The 18,327-nt window shown below is 43.6% G+C and overlaps 1 protein-coding gene across 3 annotated transcripts in view; it reads left to right on the top strand.

Annotated features, from left to right (window-relative positions):
• Positions 1-18,327, top strand: part of PPM1H (protein phosphatase, Mg2+/Mn2+ dependent 1H) — a 262,452-nt gene that overhangs the window by 103,392 nt on the left and 140,733 nt on the right. For all 3 annotated transcript variants that reach the window (XM_047865360.1, XM_047865359.1, XM_047865361.1), the window contains exon 2: positions 991-1,156. In XM_047865360.1, coding sequence (XP_047721316.1) covers positions 991-1,156 — 166 coding nt within the window. The remainder of the gene's footprint in view (positions 1-990; positions 1,157-18,327) is intronic.

The raw sequence follows: 18,327 nt of genomic DNA, 5'->3' as shown, positions 1-18,327 counted from the left end.
CTCGCGCCCCCATCCACCCTCAGTTTGTTCTCTGTATTGAAGAGTCTTTTGTGGTTTGCCTCCCTCCCTCTGTTTGTAACTATTTTTTCCCCTTCCCCATGACTCCTGTTAAGTTTCTCAAGTTCCACATATGAGTGAAAACATATGATATCTGTTCTTCTCTAATTTCACTCAGCCTGACACCTTCCAGTTCCATCCATGTTGCTGCAAATAGCATGATTTCATTCCTTCTCATTGACACATAGTATTCCATTGTGTATATAAATGTGGCATGTTCTTCTAATGCATTCCTATGCTTAAAACATTTAGTAATTGGGCCGAAGCATTATCAACATGCTATAATATCATATGGTCACATGTCCAAATCAGACTGCCTGGGGGCCCAATGCAATGGCACCTTGTGATGAGCATTATTCCACAGGAGAAAAAAATGAAGGACTAAAGATACTTTTAAAAGAATAAACCTCTGATCCATTCAGTTTTCTGTGTGTAAAGTAAAAGTGGGCATAGCGGTAAAGGAATGTGGTTCTCCGTTCCCTTGGATTTTACAGCTTGCTGTAAATTCCTCCACTGCCTTGTTCTCTGTAAGATTGATGATGGGTTTTGCTCTTTATCACTTGGAGAAATGCAACAGAACTCCAGCAGCCTGCCTATCTATCTTCTTTCTAATGGCCAAAAGAGTGATTATCTCATGTGTTTTGACTAAAATGGATTGGGAGGAGGGGGAGGTTGCTTACATCTGTCAGACACCTGGGAAGGTGAGCTGGGTTCAAAACAATGCTTTAGTAAATGTTTTAGTGTGTGCTAGTGTCATTCCATTTGTAGAAAAATTAGTTTACTCGGGCACAGAACATACCAGGACCATAGGGTCCTGTGTACTGGGTAGAACTTTAGTTTTGTGTCCGTTGTGGAGACCGCCCAGGCTGACCCTTGAGACTGAGCTCTGAGCTTTCCAGAAATCACTGACCACTCCTCTGGCTCTTTCCCCAGGGTTATCAATGCCGGGAAGAGCACATACAATGAAGACCAAGCCAGCTGTGAGGTACTCACTGTGAAGAAGAAAGCAGGGGCCATTACCTCAACCCCGAACAGGAACTCCACTAAGAGACGGTCCTCCCTTCCCAATGGGGAAGGGCTGCAACTGAAGGAGAACTCGGTAAGACCCTCCTTCACCCCCAGTTCTCAGGTGAGAAGAACCTGTGCATTCTGACCCCACTGTGAGGCGCTTGAGCTGAATCCCTGTCTATAGTGGGAGAGAGAAAGGCAGTGTCCCCAGAGTTAGTGGGCTGGTGGGTCTGTATTCCAGGTATCGCACAAAGCTAAAGGTGACACATGTGTGAAGAGCTGGTGTTTATTAGGTTCTTAACGCTTAGAGTAAATAAAACACCCACATCATCTCTAGGCTTTGTTGCCAGAAATAGTGTATATAATGTTTGGTGGTTGTAAAGGAGCCACTTCAAGGTTTTTGTGAAGGAGGTGGGGTGGAGGGATGCGAGTAACCCTAGCCATTGGCTTACAGCCCTGCCATGGCTTTGCTCCCTTCTTCCCCTTGCCTGTCTGTTAGCGTTGTCCAGTGGGAGCCCCTCCCTGATGCTCTTCCAAATTAGTACTTGTTTTAATTGGCCTAAAGCCCTTGCATCCCATGGGGCAGCCCTGTAGACTGAATGCCCTATTGACAAACCACAAAGTGTCTCTCCTTTCTTCAGTTTCTAGAGAATAAAGCAGATACCCTCAGAAAATTCTTTCTTTTCTTTTTGTTAAGTAGGCTCCGTGCAGCGCTTGATTGAACTCACAACCCTGAGATCAAGACCTGCACTGAGACCAAAAGTTGGATGCTTAACCAACTGAGCCACCCAGGCAGCCCCTCAGAAAGTTCTGAAGAAACCCTCAGAAAAGTATAGGGAGTAATCCGTACTCTGTCCATCAGCACATTATTTAGCTTACAGAAAAGAAACATTGAATGAGATGATCCAAATGTGACTTTTTCTTCTAATACTCAAGGATATTTTTGTATATACATTTTTATAGGATTTTAAAGGAACTAGGAATCTCTTCTCAGGGTCAGCAACAGCATCCTGTTGCATTTACACTTACGGACTAAGACTACTGATTTATTTTGTTCATACTAGTTCAACTTAGAGTTGAAACACAGTGACCCATGGAGTCTCATCAGCAATTCTTGTGTTCAAGGCTGAAGGAAGCACTGATGGGGCTTTTCCCAAAGAGCCAAAGTCCAGGACTCAGATGGGCAGTAAAGAATAATAATGGTTAAGGGCACAGGCTCTGGAGCGGTATGGTTCAGAGTGGTCCATCCCAGTCTGTCACTTATTAAACCATTTAATTTTAGGATATTTATTCTTTGAGCCTTAGTTTTCTATAAAAAGGAGTAGTAATAGTTAGTACCACCAAGTATGGTAGGAAAGAGACTGATTAGAAGTATGAAATCAATTGTCCATGGAAATGTTGAGCCAGAGTCTTAATTAATAAATCCTTGATATATGTGAGCAGTTGTCCTGTAGTCAGTCCCACTTCTGTGATTCTCCGTGGATAATGTCCACTGAATTTGTACCTTTACCCATTTGTAAATTGGCAATCACACAATTTTCCTTCATACCTATGCGATAGGATTGTTTTGAAGATGAGTTATTATGGAAAAGTGCTCAGAGAATGTGAGATATTAATGATAGCAAGACATGGGTGCCAGTGACTTAATGTTGCTCTTTCTCCCCTGATAGTCTCCCCTGCCACTGAGATGTGAAGTGATTCTGTAAAAATTAGTCCGCATGGAGGGGTGCCTGGGTGGTTCAGTGGGTTAAATGTTCCACTTCGACTCAGGTCATGATCTTCTGGTTCGTGAGCTCAAGCACTATACATCGGGCTCTGTGTTGACAGCACAGAGCCTGGAACCTGCTTCGGATTCTGTTGTCTCCCTCTCTCTCTGCCCCTGCACCACTTGTACTCTGTCTCTCTCTTTCATAAATGAATAAACATTAAAAAAATTTAAAAAAAAAAATGAGTCAGCGTTGACATTTGGCCCAAGACCAGTTGATGATGTCATTTTCCCTTGGTGCTAAGTTCCTCCCAGAAATGGAGCCAGGAGTAGCTTTTTAACTTCCTTTCCTTGAGAACAGTGAAACCAGTGCATAAGCACTTTAGGATGCAGCCACGAACCTCCCCTGAGACGGTCCTGAACCTCTGGGGTCCACGTTCTAGGAGGCAGCACAGAGGTGCCAAGCAGAGTGGACACATCCCGTCCCTTCTATTTCTGCTTCAGCTACAGCAGCTTTACTTCCAGCTGCCATACATATTAGGCTTTAATATTTATTAGAGTTTCAGGCAAGAGATGTGCTGCCTTTTTTTTAATTGTGGGAAAATATACACAACATAAAATTCACCATTTTACCATTTTTTTTTAGCTGTCCAGTTTAGTGGCATTAAATACATTCTTACCATTACTACCATCCATCTCCAGAGCTTTTTCTGAAATTGAAGCTCTCTACCCATTGAGCCCTAACCCCCATTCCTCCCCACCCACTGCCCCTGGCAACTACCATTCTACTTTTTGTTTGTATAAATTTGACTACTCTAGGTATCTCATGTAAGTGGAATCATACAATATTTGTCACTTTGTGTCTGCTTTATTTCACTTATAATGTCTTCAAGGTTCATCCATGTTGTAGAATGTGTCAGAATTTTATTCTTTTTTTTTTTTAAAGTTTATTTATTTATTTTGGGAGAGAGAGAGAGCCCATAAGTGGGGAAAGTGCAGAGAGAGAGAATCCCAAGCAGGCTCCATACTGTCAGGTGGAGCCTGATGTGGGGCTTGAACTCATGAGCCATGAGATCATGACCTCAGCCGAAATCAAGAGTGGAATGCTTAACTGACTGAGCCACCCAGGTGCCCCTCTTATTCAGTCTTAATAGAGAATAAAATTCTGAGGGGTGCCTGGGTGGCTCAGTCAGTTAACCGTTCCACTCTTGATTTCGGCTCAGGTCATGATCTCATAGTTCAGGAGACCGATCCTCGTGTCTGGCTCAGCACTGACAGTGTGAAGCTGCTTTGGATTCCCTCTGCCTTTCTCTCTGTCTCTGTCTTTCTCAAAATAAATAAACTTTAAGAAAAAAAAAGGCTGAATAGTATTCCACTGTTCGTATAACAGTAAACCATTTTGTTTATTAATTTGACCATCAGTGGACACTTGCTCCTATCTTTTGACTCTTATGAATAATACTGCTATAAACATGGGTTGGCAGATAACTGTCAGTCCCTGATTTCAGTTCTTTTGCCTATCTGCGCAGAGTGGAACTGCTGGATGATAAGGTAATTCTATTTAATTTTTTGAGGAATGGCCATACTGTTTCCCACAGCACTACACCATTTTACATTCCCACTAGTAATGCACAAGAGTTCCAGTTTCTCCATATCCTTACCAATGTTTGTTGATTTCTGGTGTTTTTGTTGTTTTTTGTTTTGTTTTGTTTTGTTTTTAAGTAGCCATTCTAATGGATGTGACATGGTATCTCATTGTGGCTTTTTTTGCCCTATGATTATTGACGTTGAACATCTTATGTGCTTGTTGGACAGATATGTCTTATTAAAAGAAACATCAAGTGTTCTTTGTTCAATATTTATTTGTTCTATATTTGAGTCCTTTGCTCGTTTTTAAATTAGGCTGCCGGTCATGTTGTGGATTGCACTGCTTTTTAAAAGCTTGAAAACCATGACTTGCTGGGCCAGGTAAACCAATAAGCACTTGCTGCATACCGGGAACTAGATGCTGAGGATTCCTCAAGGAATAAACCTGACTAGAATCCTTACCTTCCCGGAACTTACATCCATTGAAGGAGACAAATAGTACAATGTATCCCATGGCAGATAACAAATGCTATGGAGAAAAGCAAAGCAGAGATGCAGGAATACAGGAAGCGTGAGGTGCATGGGTGGTTAAAGAAGGTGCCACTGAGGTGACGTTTGGGCACAGACTGAAAAGTGCAGTTACTTGGAGGAAGAGCTCTCTGACATTCTAGACATCTGCAAGGCCCCTGAGGCAGGAATAGGCCTGGTGTTCTCCAGAATCACCAAGGAGGCTCATGTGGCTAGAGTAGAGAGAACGAAGTCTGGGTTGCAGGAAATGTCAGAAAGGCGATGAGAATGGGGGGAGGGAATCCTCCAGTAGGACTTTGAAGGCCATTATCAGGACTTGAGTTTCTACTCTGAATGAACTATTTGCTAGCAGGGCACACCAGCCATACTGCTTAAAAGGAGCCATTTAGAAGACATCCCTTAACTCAAATACGGTGGCACGTAGAAAAGATATTGATAGCATAGGGTGCAGGACAAATCCCCTGCAGGAGACCAGGTGGATCCGCCCCTTGTTGCCTGTGAGTCTGTTCCTTTACCTGCCGAACATGTCTTGAGCACTGAGTCTGCCTTGGGGATTAGGAGGTGAACCCAGTGAGGTTCCAGTCCTCCTGGAGCTGAGCTGAGGAGGGAGAAAGGGTCACTAACCGGCAGCAACTCACTGCAGTGAGTTTTAAGAGAAAGATTTAAAAAATCCAGGTTATATGGAAGCCTAACTCAGGGGGGTTACCAGTGGTTTCGGGAACAACAGAGGAGAAGGAATGGGTCAGTTGAGGGATGCTTCCTGGAGAAAGTGACATTCGAGCTGTCGTTTAAGAAAGTGAATACGAATTGACCAAGCAAATACGAGAAAGGGGAGATTTCTACCGGGAACATGCATATGCAAAGACAGGTTGGCATGAGAGCACATGATGCATGTCTTCTAGTGTCCTGAGGCACCTGTGATCCTTTGGAGGGTGATAAGACAGAAACAACAAGCAGGGTTCATACACAAGAGCCATTTAATGCCCTGATAAGCTGGAATTTGAACCAAATGACATTAGACAAGGGTATGATGGAATCAAGACCATGATGGCAGTGGGAAGGCTGACTTGGGAAGGCTCAGGAGCAAACCTGGGACACTGAGGAGACTGGCTCATGCAGAAACATGAGGGAGAAATGATGAAAGCTTGAAATAAGGCTGTGATTGGCGCAAGGGGCAGGCTCAGAAGAGATAAGGTGAGACATGCAGTAGATAGGACCAGATGACCTAGTGCATGGGGCAGGGAGGAGGCGAGATGCCAGGTTTCAGCCACTGGGTGCTCGTCCTTGAAGATGAAGCGCTGGGTCAGGCACAGGTTGGAAGGTGAGGGGGTGGGCAGAAATGGTGAGTTCTGGGTATTCTAAACTTCCAGGTAGAAGTGTTTTGTAGGGAGTTAGAAATAAAGGTTTGGAGCTCAGGAGCATATCCTAGGGAGGCTTAGATATTAGGAATTTCCAGCCCAAAGAAGTTTCAAGAAGACGGGAGCCCCAGTGAGGTTCAGTAGCTCTGCCATGGGCACAGAGAGATATGATAGGGCCAAGAAAGATAAGGATGAAAAAAATGGGCAAATACCATTGGAAGCAAGAAGTGGGACAACAGGATAAATGGTGGCATCATTATTTCAGGTGCAGACAGAGAGTTGACAGGCATTGAGGGTGACAAAAGGAAGACACATGGGCTTTCTGTAGCACGTGATGCATGTGACTAATTTCTCCTTCCTTGAATTCTCACCTCCAATCAACTTTGTAAAGCCAAAATGACCATTTCCAGAAAACTACTTTTGTGTCTAATATCACCTTCATCTTACTCGGAGGTTGAAGAAAATCTAAAATGTCCTACTAAAGTTTACAGATGATGACATTTCTTTTTTTTATTTTTTTTTAAATTTTTTAATTTTTTTTTCCCAACGTTTATTTATTTTTGGGACAGAGAGAGACAGAGCATGAACGGGGGAGGGGCAGAGAGAGAGGGAGACACAGAATCGGAAACAGGCTCCAGGCTCCGAGCCATCAGCCCAGAGCCTGACGCGGGGCTCGAACTCACGGACCGCGAGATCATGACCTGGCTGAAGTCGGACGCTTAACCGACTGCACCACCCAGGCGCCCCGTGATGATGACATTTCTTATACTGAGTGCCATCTGGGCAGCTGGGTAGCAATAAGATTATTTTTTTTTTCCTTCCTACAGATAATCACTGATGGGGATAAAAATTTTTTTTATTTTTTTATTTTTGAGTGACAGTGTGCAAGCAAGCCAGGGAGGGGGAGAGAGGGAATCTGAAGCAGGCCCCACACTCAGTGCGGAGCCCTGTATGCGCCTCCGTCTCACGACCGTGAGATCATAACCTGAGCCGAAATCAAGAGTCGGATGCTTCACCACCTGAGCCACCCAGGTGCTCCTAATTGGTATGAAAGTTTTAAGGCAACTTTAATCCATCCCTCATGCCAGTTCACAGAAAATTATTTTATCCTATTGGTACAGGCGATCTTTTTAGCCAAAGAAGTCAAATTAATCCTCCTGTTTTAAAACACGCTTAAAGAAAATTTGGTGGAGAAAATCACGTCCACTATGTTTTGCCTCTCCTGGCTTCCATGACGCATTTACCGAAGGAGTATTGTCTCCTCCAGTGCTTGCTGAGTTGTTGACGGCAGCGCCTTATAGAAAACCACAAATGAATTTCAGATTCCATCCACAAATCCAGGAATATGTTGGGAGCTAAAGAAGCAATGTTTGAAAGAAGCCACAAAACTTAAAAGAGATACAAATGACAGAGTTTCAAAGCGTTCTGGTCTGCAGTAGTTTAGCCTGAAGAAGTGGAAGGGATGTGGTTGAATTATTGTGTTCTGTGCAAAATAGTAATCCAGTTTTTTAAATGGAGAGTTTAGCGATATAGTGAAGAAACCATTTCTTTTTTAAGGAATATGGAAGAGATTTAAAAAAAATTTTTTTTAACGTTTATTTATTTTTGAGACAGAGAGAGAGCATGAACGGGGGAGGGTCAGAGAGAGGGAGGCACAGAATCTGAAACAGGCTCCAGGCTCTGAGCTGTCAGCACAGATCCTGACGCGGGGCTTGAACTCACGGACCGCGAGATCATGAGTCGTTTGCTCAACCGACTGAGCCACCCAGGCGCCCCTGAGAAATTTTGAGGTCTCTGGTGAAGTGGGTATGATCTAGAGAAGGCTATTTTCTGCGATGAGTTCAGGGTGGAAGTTTCCTGTGCCAGGATCACATTGAGTGGTTTACATGTTAGGAGCTGTGATCCCGCAGACAGGCAGGCAGGAAATAGGTAACTCTGTGGCAGTGTGCAAGCCTCCTGGCATTCCTGTGCCTCTGATTATTTGGGATCATAGGGTGGGTGGCAAGGATAGAAGAGAATCTAAAATGCCAGCATTTCCAAAGGACGATCTCAAAAGATTGTCTCTTGGGAAAGATGCTGTAAGCTTTTTGAGGGCAACACGTTGTTCAGCAGCCTCCTGCCTGCCTCCCACTGCAGGCATTTTAATTCACCAGATCAAGGTTTCTAGGAACTAATCACCATTACTAGGCTTCCTTTGCTTTGAGAGGTGTTAGGCAGTCTTTATTTACCATACTGTGTCCCTTGCAAGTGAAAGCGTAACTTTTCCAAACGCTTTTGCTTTTCAGTTCCCAAGTACATGGTTGTCCTAGGAATGAGGTAAAAAGAAGAGAATACTAGGTGACTTCTCCGAGGAGGGAGAAAAAGTTCACTCTTGGGGGCATCTTAGAGCCTTCGTATCAACAAGCTCCTGTTCTTCTCCAAGTTCTGGAGGTGGTATATAGGGCATTGTGGCAACAACCAGGACATTTTCCCCCTACATCTGACTGCCTGTTTGGAACAGATCGTTTCTGGCTGAAGACTAGACTGTGGATACATGCATTCCAAGTCTATTTCCTTAGGAGCACCCTTCTGGTGTTTAATTTAGTCAAAACAAGTCAGAGAATGTGGTTTCAGTATCTGTTAGTTCAGGGTCCAATTACAAGAACAGAAGATGGCTGTGTCCACACCGTGGCCAAGCTCATCAGCAGGGGAGAGAAACCTGATTATCTTTCTCAATGGAGGATAGGACGTTACTGTGGGAATTCAAGGCAAGTAGAATCGGATTGGGATGGGGAGAGGTAAAAGGGAAATGAGAAGGGGCTATTTCAACTCTCTGCACGGAAGATATGCCATTCTTTTCATTTGTTTTCTGTAAGAAGGACTCCGTCATGCCACAGAGCCTTAAATGAAGGTAGCTTGTGGTTCCACAGTGGCAGCCTTTCTGGAATATTTGGCCATCATTTGGCAGTCTGCTTTCTGTAGTGATGTCAGCTATAAAAAACAAGAGGAGGAACCCTCTATTTTTCTCCTTGTCTTTATTATGCTAAACTTTCCCTCCTTAGTTAAGGTCTTTGTTTTTGTGCAAGTCAAGAAAACATAACCTTTCTCTTTATCTCCTTAGATTTTCTGAAGCAGGAGTGCAGTGGTTTCTCTCAAAACTCTTATCTCTTGGTTCCAGGGACAAGAACTCTTGCCAGTGATTAAGAAGGGTAACTTTACAACGAGGCTGATGTCAGTTAGAGTGACTTTACAGTTCTCTCCTCGGGGGGTTGGTTTTCCTCAAGACCAGGTCTGTCCAAGATATCCATAGTGGCCAGGAGTGCAACTCCAGCTTGGTTCGCCAACAGATTTTTCCCACCGTGGCACGTCTTAAGGCTAAAGGAAAATAAATGGTGCTGAGATGGAAATGTTTCCTTGTTTCACTTGTAATTTGATTTCCTCACAACTTTAGATGGGAAGAACATTGGCAAGAGCGGTAACCTCTTGAGAATCCTTCTTCTTCCTTCCTTTCTGTTTTTTTTTTTAATACAATACTCAGCATTCGTGTGCCAGATGCGATCTGATCTCAGTCCTTTGCCCAGTTTTGATTCATTGAACCTGATAACGTGTACATGTGTATTATCATTCTCTTTATTTTACTGATGAAGAAATTGAGGCATGGTGATGTAAAGTGTAAAGCTTGGAGTCAACCCAGGCAAATCTGGCATCTTGAGACAGGCTGCCTCTTTAGCCATTAGCTGTTGCGACACGTGTCAGGGAAACCTCCTTGGAAAAGGCTGAAATAAAGGAGGAATAACTCCTAATGGTGGGTACAATTTAGTACTAAATATCTTCTCATTTCTATTATGATTTCTCGTTTGATGTAGAAGTTATTTAGTGCTCTTTCCCATCAGCCCAGAAACTGGGTAACAGCTCTCACTCTGGTGAAAGACAGAATGGAAATGAAATGGTGTATCATCTTAATGTCCTTAGAATCCACTTTTTCTTGCTAACTTCTAGAAAAACCAGTGTTGGCATGAAACCATGGCCGGAAGAAAAAGCCTTCTGAATAACAATGTGTGTCTCAGTTTAAATCCTGTTGCTCCACTTACTAGATGTTAGTTACCTCATGCAAGTGAGTTGACCTCTCAATGCCCCTGTTCCATGTGGGGGATACTAGCTCCTACCTCATAGGGTTGTTTGAACTAAATGAGTTAAAAATATGAAAAGTGTTATTGTGCCTCACATGTCGTAAGTGCTCAGTTAATATTATCTGTTCTAATAGTGGAGTTTGTAGCACATTTCAATATTATTTCACATTACTTATGTTTTTACTGTAACCTAATTTAGGGAGAGGTTTTTGATGTATTAATAATTTGAGAACATTCCTGAGCTAGTTTTTGAGTCTAGAATAAAATAAACACAACTTAGCCAAAACTGTCACAAACTTTGTATGTCTCAGCTGTCAGAAATTACTGCTTATTTAGTAGTGTTTTTAACATGGGACAGAATGAAAACAAATAAAATGGAACAGAAACATAGCAAGTGTTGGTGAGGATGTGAAGAAAAAAGAACCCCCATGCACTGTTGGTGGGAATGTACACTGGGGAAGCCACTGTGGAAAACAGTATAGAGGTTCCTCAAAAAATTAAAAATAGAATTCCCATATGATCCAGTAACTCCGGTACTGGGTATTTACCCAAAGAAAATGAAATCATGAATTTGAAAAATTTGAAAAAATACATGCTTCCCTATGTTTATTGCCGTGTTATTTACAATAGCCAAGATACGAAAGCAGCCCAAGTCTCCGTCGACAGATGAATGGATCAAGAAGCTGTGGTATATACATATACAAGCAAATACTACTCAGCCATAAAAAAGAATGAGACCTTGACATTTGCAACAGCATGGACGGACCTAGAGGGTATTATGCTAAGTGAAGTAAGTCAGTCAGAGCAAAACAGATACCCTATGATTTCACTCGTGTGGAATTTAAGAAAACAAATGAACAAGCAACAAAGAAACAAACAAAAGACTCAAGTACAAAGAATAAACTGGTGGCTCCACCAGAGGGGAGTGGGTAGGGAGAATGGGTGAAATAAAGAGGATTAAGAGTACACTTATCTTGATGAGCACTGAGTAATGTGTAGAATTGTTGAATCGTTATAGTATACATCTGAAACAAATATAATGTGTTTGTGTATGTGAATTATACTTGAATAAAGAATTGTTAATTAAAAATTTTTTAAATAAAAATTTTATAAAGGGACTAAATTGCCATTCAGAAACAAAAACCAAACTTACAAGTGTATCCCGCATCTTACTGTCTCATAAAATGAGGAATTGAAACCAAGAAATCAGCATTTCATGTAGTCAGATCCTGAGGAGGAAGCAGTGCTCATTTAAGTACATGAAATTAAGCATTCTTTCCTTCTGGGGCACACAACATCTTAGTAACTTAGTCAAAAAGAGGTATGGTAAAACATAAAGTATGCTGCAAGGGCATGATGCCGAGCACACAGCACCAGAGGCTGGGCGCTGGCAATGACGTTCATGAAGTTCCTCCAATCTCCTGCATGTGCTTGGTCATTAGCTTTTCTCCCTTGGCTGTGTTACCCTGAGCATCAGTACTGGGGATTTCAGTCAAGCACTGTGGATGAAATGCCTGAAACACATCCTTTAGACTCTGAATTATCATCTTCGTTGTGATACCTTGAAAACTGGCCAGAAACTATGGATATCAACCATATAGTAGCTTAGAGTGGGGAATGAGAAGAGTATGGCAACTCTCTGATGGCCCAACGGGAGTGGTCCTCCTTCGGCTGGAAGAAAGGAGGGAGGAAGAAAGCACATCCTGTGCTCGTTTAAGCCTTGTGTAAAATCAACCATGGGATTTAACCCAAAGTGGGATTTCCACCTTTCTGGTACTCACTTCCTATTGTGCACATGGCCCGTCCTTAGATTTTCTGAATTCCAGAACTGTTTGGTGTAGGGAAGGGAATACGTGTATTGAATGAGCTGAGTTGCTTTTATCTTCAGGGAAGACAGGTAAGAGGAGACAGACACCACTTATTTCCCTTGAAAACTGTCTAGAGTAGCCTTCTCCAAACCATCAGTTAAAGACCATTTTTTGAGGGGCACCTGGCTGGCTCAGTCTGTTAAGTGTCCCACTTCAGCTCAGGTCATGATCTCCCAGGTTGTGAGTTGGAGCCCTACCTCAGGATCTGCGCTGACAGCTCAGAGCCTGCTTGGGATTCTGTCTCCTTCTCTGCCTCTCCCGTTTGTGCACGCGCTCGCTCTCTCTTACTCTCAAAAAGAAAAAACATTTTAAAAACTTATTTTAAAGAATATGACAATTTCTTGAGTATGCACTCCCAACAAATTTAATGATATGTATTTAATGATATGTAACTATACTACTAGATATCCATACATATATTTAGTAATTATAAAAGTATATTAAATATTTTTAAAATAATTTAAAGGCAGTAAAGATGAAAAGACAACATTTAAAAATAACAACAGCTACCAATCATGGGGTTCTTATTATATGCCAGGCACTGTTCTGTTTTCCCCACAGTAACTCATTTATTGTCTTGCCAAGAGCAAAGACTTCATGTTCCCATTAGCTAATACCTCAAGGCAGAATTCATCATGAACAATAGCAAGTATAATTCCATATTTCATCTGTCTCTTTGAGCATGTCAGATACTTTTGATTAGAATGATGATTGCTGTTGTCAGATGTGACTAGATTTTCATTACTTGGGGTAAGATGTGCCAGCTGTGACATGTTCTTATTTGTCATGTTTTCCATCTGTTTCTATGCAGGAATTTTTTTAAAAACCTGTTGTCCACTTGGTGAGGGATGGTTTAGTTAAAAACTTAGTCATATAATGCACAAGACCACTCAGTTGGGGGCACACGTATCAAGCAATGAGTTACAATATGCCAAAGTCAGTGTATGCGTGAGGGCACCACTGTTCCATGCTTGAGACAGCACAAAGTTGTATGTACTTACACACCACGTGAGGGCGCCAGTGGCAGTCTCTAGGAGAAACACTGGCAAAGCTGAAGTTCTTCTCCAGCTTTAGGAGAAAACACATGAAAAAAATTATCATTTTCCTCTTACATGCTAGCTGAGCATTTTTTTAACTCCCCCTAAGCTTTGCGTGCTCCGTCGTGGGGTGGGGGTGGGGGGAGGGCTAAGAAAGGGCTTGTACACAGTTGGAGCCCCATGCAGGGAGTAAGAGTGGAGGGCCCTGGCATCTTCACACGGGTCCACATGTGTCAAGCCTCATTCCTTGGTTTTCTTTGTGTTTCCTGCCTCCCATCTCAGCCTTCTCTTAGGCTCCACAGGAAATGTCTGAGGTTTTGTCTAGAATCTCCCCTTTATTTGTGAGCATGCCATAAGCCGGGGGGGGGGGGGGGGGGGGGGGGCTTCTCCACCGCCTTCCAGATGACTCACAGAGGCTCTTTTGCCTGTGGTTCCTCAGAGTTGGGGTGCCGGTTTTGGGCACCCCTGATTAGCTGTGCTGTAATTATCCCTGACCCTGAATGGACGCAAGCTGCTTGTATCAGAAATTATGTCCGTAGCTGGCTCAGTAGCTACATTTCTATTTGGAGCAACCTTCTATTTGTTCAAAGGCCCAAGGAGCCCTTCCCAGTTAGAACTCATTAATGTAAGTTCTGGCCTTCTAGATGATCATGAAAATGGGGAAAAGGAAATAAGCAAATATTATAAAAATCGGTTTCTACAACTTTTGAAAAAGAAGGATGTAACACTGGGCCCACTTCAGTCCTGAAAGAGAAACTGTGAACTGTAAGCTCTCAATTGGTCACCTTCCGAAATCTTCCTTTGATTTGGCTATAGATCTATTCCCGAAGAGGGATTGGGAGAGAGAGAGAGAGAGAGAGAGAGAGAGAGAGAGAGAGTGTGTGTGTGTGTGTGTGTGTGTGTGTGTGTGTGTGTGTGTGTTGTAAATTACATACAAGACTTCTCAATTTTTTAAAGCTTATTTATTTTTGAAAGTGAGAGTGAGCACAAGCAGGGCAGGGACAGAGAGAGAGGGAGACAGAGAACCCAAAGCTTACAGCACAGAGATCGAGAGAGCTTGAATTCATGAACTGCGAGATCATGACCTGAGCTGAAATCAAGAGTTGACTGCTTAAATGACTGAGCCACCCAGGTGCTCCAAGACTAATTTATTCTTTTTTTTCCTTTTTTTTGGGGGGGGAGGGGGTGCAGTAAATCAGAATGCAACTGGAAACTGCTTCAGAGTTATTCTTTTGTAAGATGTAAACGATTGCTGCAAAATTTAAGTGTGTGGTAAGTCAGGAAAGGGCTTGATATTCGTTTTCTTAAAGTGGAGCGAAAGCAAGGTAGACATTTGTCATGATATTAGTAATTTTGAAACATAATGTGTCCAGAGTATGTTACTCTAAATTTGAGAGGGTTGATTTTTCAGATGTAGAACTTTGATCCTGGGCTGGTACCCCAGCAGCATTTTACGATACTACCAGAGATTAATGCTGGGCCACTTGTCAGAAGCTTTGGTAATCTTCTGGGGGTGATGGCCCAGGATGTGTACGCAATTACAAGTAAGCAACAAAGTAAAATAGTGCTGAAGTGCTAAATGCTACAGAGTAACAGAAGCCAGGGAGATAATGACACAAACTTGTATGTACGAGGAAATTGGAAAGATGACTTAATTTGGACTTTAAAGGCCTGGGTTCGTATCGTGGCATTACCACATAGCAGGACAGTTACTTAACTGTGTCCTGCTTAAATCATAGGTAAAATGGGATAATGATGCCCGTTTTATGATGGTGTGGTGGAGATGAAACGTGGTGGGTAATCATTAGGTGTCCGTAGAACTTAGATTTCTCGCAGGGGAAGTAATTTAAGAAGAATAGAAGTAACGGAAGCTGATGAGCACCTCATCTGGCAGAGTTGAAAGTAAGGAGCTAAAGTGTGCAGCTTTGTCTCCCTGGTTACAGGGACTCTTACTGCTCCCTGCCTGCACATATGCCCCCAGGCCACTTAATAGTGCCAACTAGTTACTATTCTAGTTTTGTTTGTTCTTGTATATGCTGGACACTGCTATACATCTTATTATTTTAAAAAGTATATGGGGGCGCCTGGGTGGCTTAGTCCGTTAGGCATCCAACTTCGGCTCAGGTCACGGTCTCACGGTTTGTGAGTTCGAGCCCCGTGTCCGGCTCTGTGCTGACGACTCGGAGCCTAGAGCCTGCTTCAGATTCGGGGTCTCCCTTTCTCTCTGCCCCTCCCCTGCTCATGCTCTGACTCTCTCTCCCTCTCAAAAATAAACATTAAAAAGGTTATATGTATAATTAACCTTTGGTGTGTAGTTTCAGAATTTGAACATATGTATAGATTCAGGTAAGCATCACCACAATGAGGGTACAAAATTCCCATCACTACAGATCACTTCCTCACATTATCTCTTTATAGTCTCTTTCCCCCTCGCATACCCCGTGACTGTCTGCACATTTAATACATACTATCCACTCCTGTGGCACCACACACTTCCCCTTCTAGCACACTTGTGATGACCTGGTCACGTTCTAGACTGTTAGCCTCAAAAGTTTGGGAACCATGGCCTTCTTCTGTGCTACGTCCCCAGTGCTCAGCATAAGCCCAGCACCTAGGAGAGGAGACTCTGAGACATGTATTATGAATGAATCCTTACTGTGTCCTAGTTTCATCTTGTTCTTTAAATAAGGAAACTGGTGAGAGGAGTTAAGAAATGTGCCCAAAATCACATGGTAGTAAATTCCAGAACCCAGGTTTGTCTTGATTTAAAGTCTGTGCTCTTTCCGTGCTAAGACATATCACAGGAGATAGGATTTGTTTGTATTCGCTCCTTTGAAAGTGCATATAAATTACCCAGCTTTCAAAATGATTCTGCTGGGGCACCTGGGTGGCTCAGTCAGTTAAGCGTTTGATTTGGTTCAGGTCATGATCTCTCGGTTTGTGAGTCTGAGCCCCGCATCAGGTCTGTGCTGACAGCTCAGAGGCTGGAGCCTGCTTGGGATTCCGTGTCTCCCTCTGTCTCTGCCCCTCCCCTGCTCATGCTCTCTCAAAAATAAATAAACATTAAAAAAAAATTTAAATAACAGTAACTTTCAAAGTTAAAAAATAATAATCGTGATACGTTGGTATACTGACACCAGTGACAAAGTTACCTATGGACCCTTAGATCGTGTAAAACTCAAAATCCTGTGTATGTACCATATAAAGTCAAAATGTTACTGTCTGAGCTGATACCAAACTGGAGAGAGAGTCCTTGCTTGTAAAGTGACCAAGCATGTGGGGGGTGTGGTGGTGATGGGGTGGGTGCAGAGGACGTTGAAAGGAGCTGTGGCCTTGCCTTCCCTTCCCTTCCTCTTCTGGTACCTTTGCTTGAGTCAGGCAGGTGGAGAACACAGCTCTGCCTGTTCCTACCAGCATGCCTTACTAGCAGTAGTGGGTTGGACATCCCAGCAGGGCACAGGAGCTGAAGAAAGTGTGTGGTTTTCAACAGTTCAACCCTCTGGGGAGAGGAATACGGTGCAACTTTGTTTGCTTGTTTGTTTTTCCTTTGGGGGAAAACAAAAAGCCTCCATGGCTTAGAAGAGAATTACATGCGTGTGTGTTTCAACCTGGTCCTGTAGGGCGATGGGGCTCAGTGAGTCAGGTACAGCCAGAGAGGGCAGTGTCTTTTCCCTTTGGTTTCCCTGGCAGACCTGTGAGATTCCCAGGGCCTAGGGCTAGGCTGCCTAGATCAGGACCACTGACAAGGAGCAAGGGAGGGCATTGGAGAGGGAGTAGCAACCAGATCATGTGGAGCCCATAAGCCATGTGAGCCTCTAGGAGACCCAGGGCACTGGGGAGTCGTTGAAGGTTCTATTCTGTGCGGTGACGAAACAGAGATGTATTTGCAGTTAAATTGAAGATTTTGAGACATTTTAAAAACACCGTGTTCACACTACTGTGATCTTGCAGACCTCCCCTGTAGATTCACCCCTGATGTTCACGTAGGCCCTCGATGCTGGTGTGACATTTAGGAATTGTTCTTTCCTCAAGGTTCTCAGATCAGACTTTATGCACCAAACCATACATTCCTACCTGATGGCATTTGATGGCATTGTTGTGAATGAAGAAGAGGGTGAGGGTGAAGGGGGTCCTTGTATCCTTTTCAAAATAAATGCATGGCACATCCTGTCTGATCGTGTCACTTTCAAAAGTAGATCTGTATCCTCTGTTATGATCTTGATTCCATTCCAAACACCGTACAGCCCATTGCAGCCTCATCCTGATCTTTGCAATGTCTTGTGAAATCATTAATCTCCTCTCCAGGCCCATTGATTCCTCCTCTCTGCCCTCTTTGCCTCAGGACAGTTCTCTGTGAGCCTCTCTAATGCTTCCGTCTTGCAGTGCACTGTAGAAGGCCATGGGACTGGCACCTCTTAAGCCCGCTGTCACCTTGCTCCTCGGTACAGAGGCATTTCAGATTGAAGCTCCTTGGTCTGCCCTGACTCCAGAATCCCACCCCAACCTGACCAAGCCCTCAAGGTCGGTCTTAATCAGGCCGCTGTCCACATGGGCCACATAGAGTCCCCTTTTCACCTGCGTTGCCTGACCATTGCTCCCTTTTTCCAGAATATTCTTTTAGTTTATCACTGCTCAAGCAGGTGATCAGGCAGACATGCACAGTTTGATGAATGCTGTGGTAGGGTTGGGCCCAGGATGCAGTGGGAGCTTCCTGGAGGAGGTGATACTTAAGATGAGGACTAAGAGATAGGTGGGGGTCAGGCAAAGGTTGGAGTGGGGTTACTCCCCATCCCCAGTGCCCTCTCTCGTTCCTTGTCAGCCGTCCTGATCTCGGCAGCCTAGATCTTGGGCCCTGGGAATCTCACAGGTGCACCAAGGAAACTACTGTGGTTTGTGATGAGCTGCAAATGCCATGGCTTGGTGGGTGGGATTTGGAGTGACAGAACGGGAAGAGAGAGACATCAGGGATGGCACCCTGGGTGCTCCTAGACTGGAGGAGGAGGTTAGGCTGGCTAAAGAAATATGGTCAGATATTGTGTTTTAGAAAAAAATAACTGGTTACAGCTCAGG

This window comes from Prionailurus viverrinus, chromosome B4, assembly GCF_022837055.1.
Source record: "Prionailurus viverrinus isolate Anna chromosome B4, UM_Priviv_1.0, whole genome shotgun sequence".
Taxonomy (NCBI): Eukaryota; Metazoa; Chordata; class Mammalia; order Carnivora; family Felidae; genus Prionailurus; species Prionailurus viverrinus.
The sequence above is the reverse complement of the archived record's forward strand: the minus strand, read 5'-3'. Positions and strand labels throughout refer to the sequence as shown.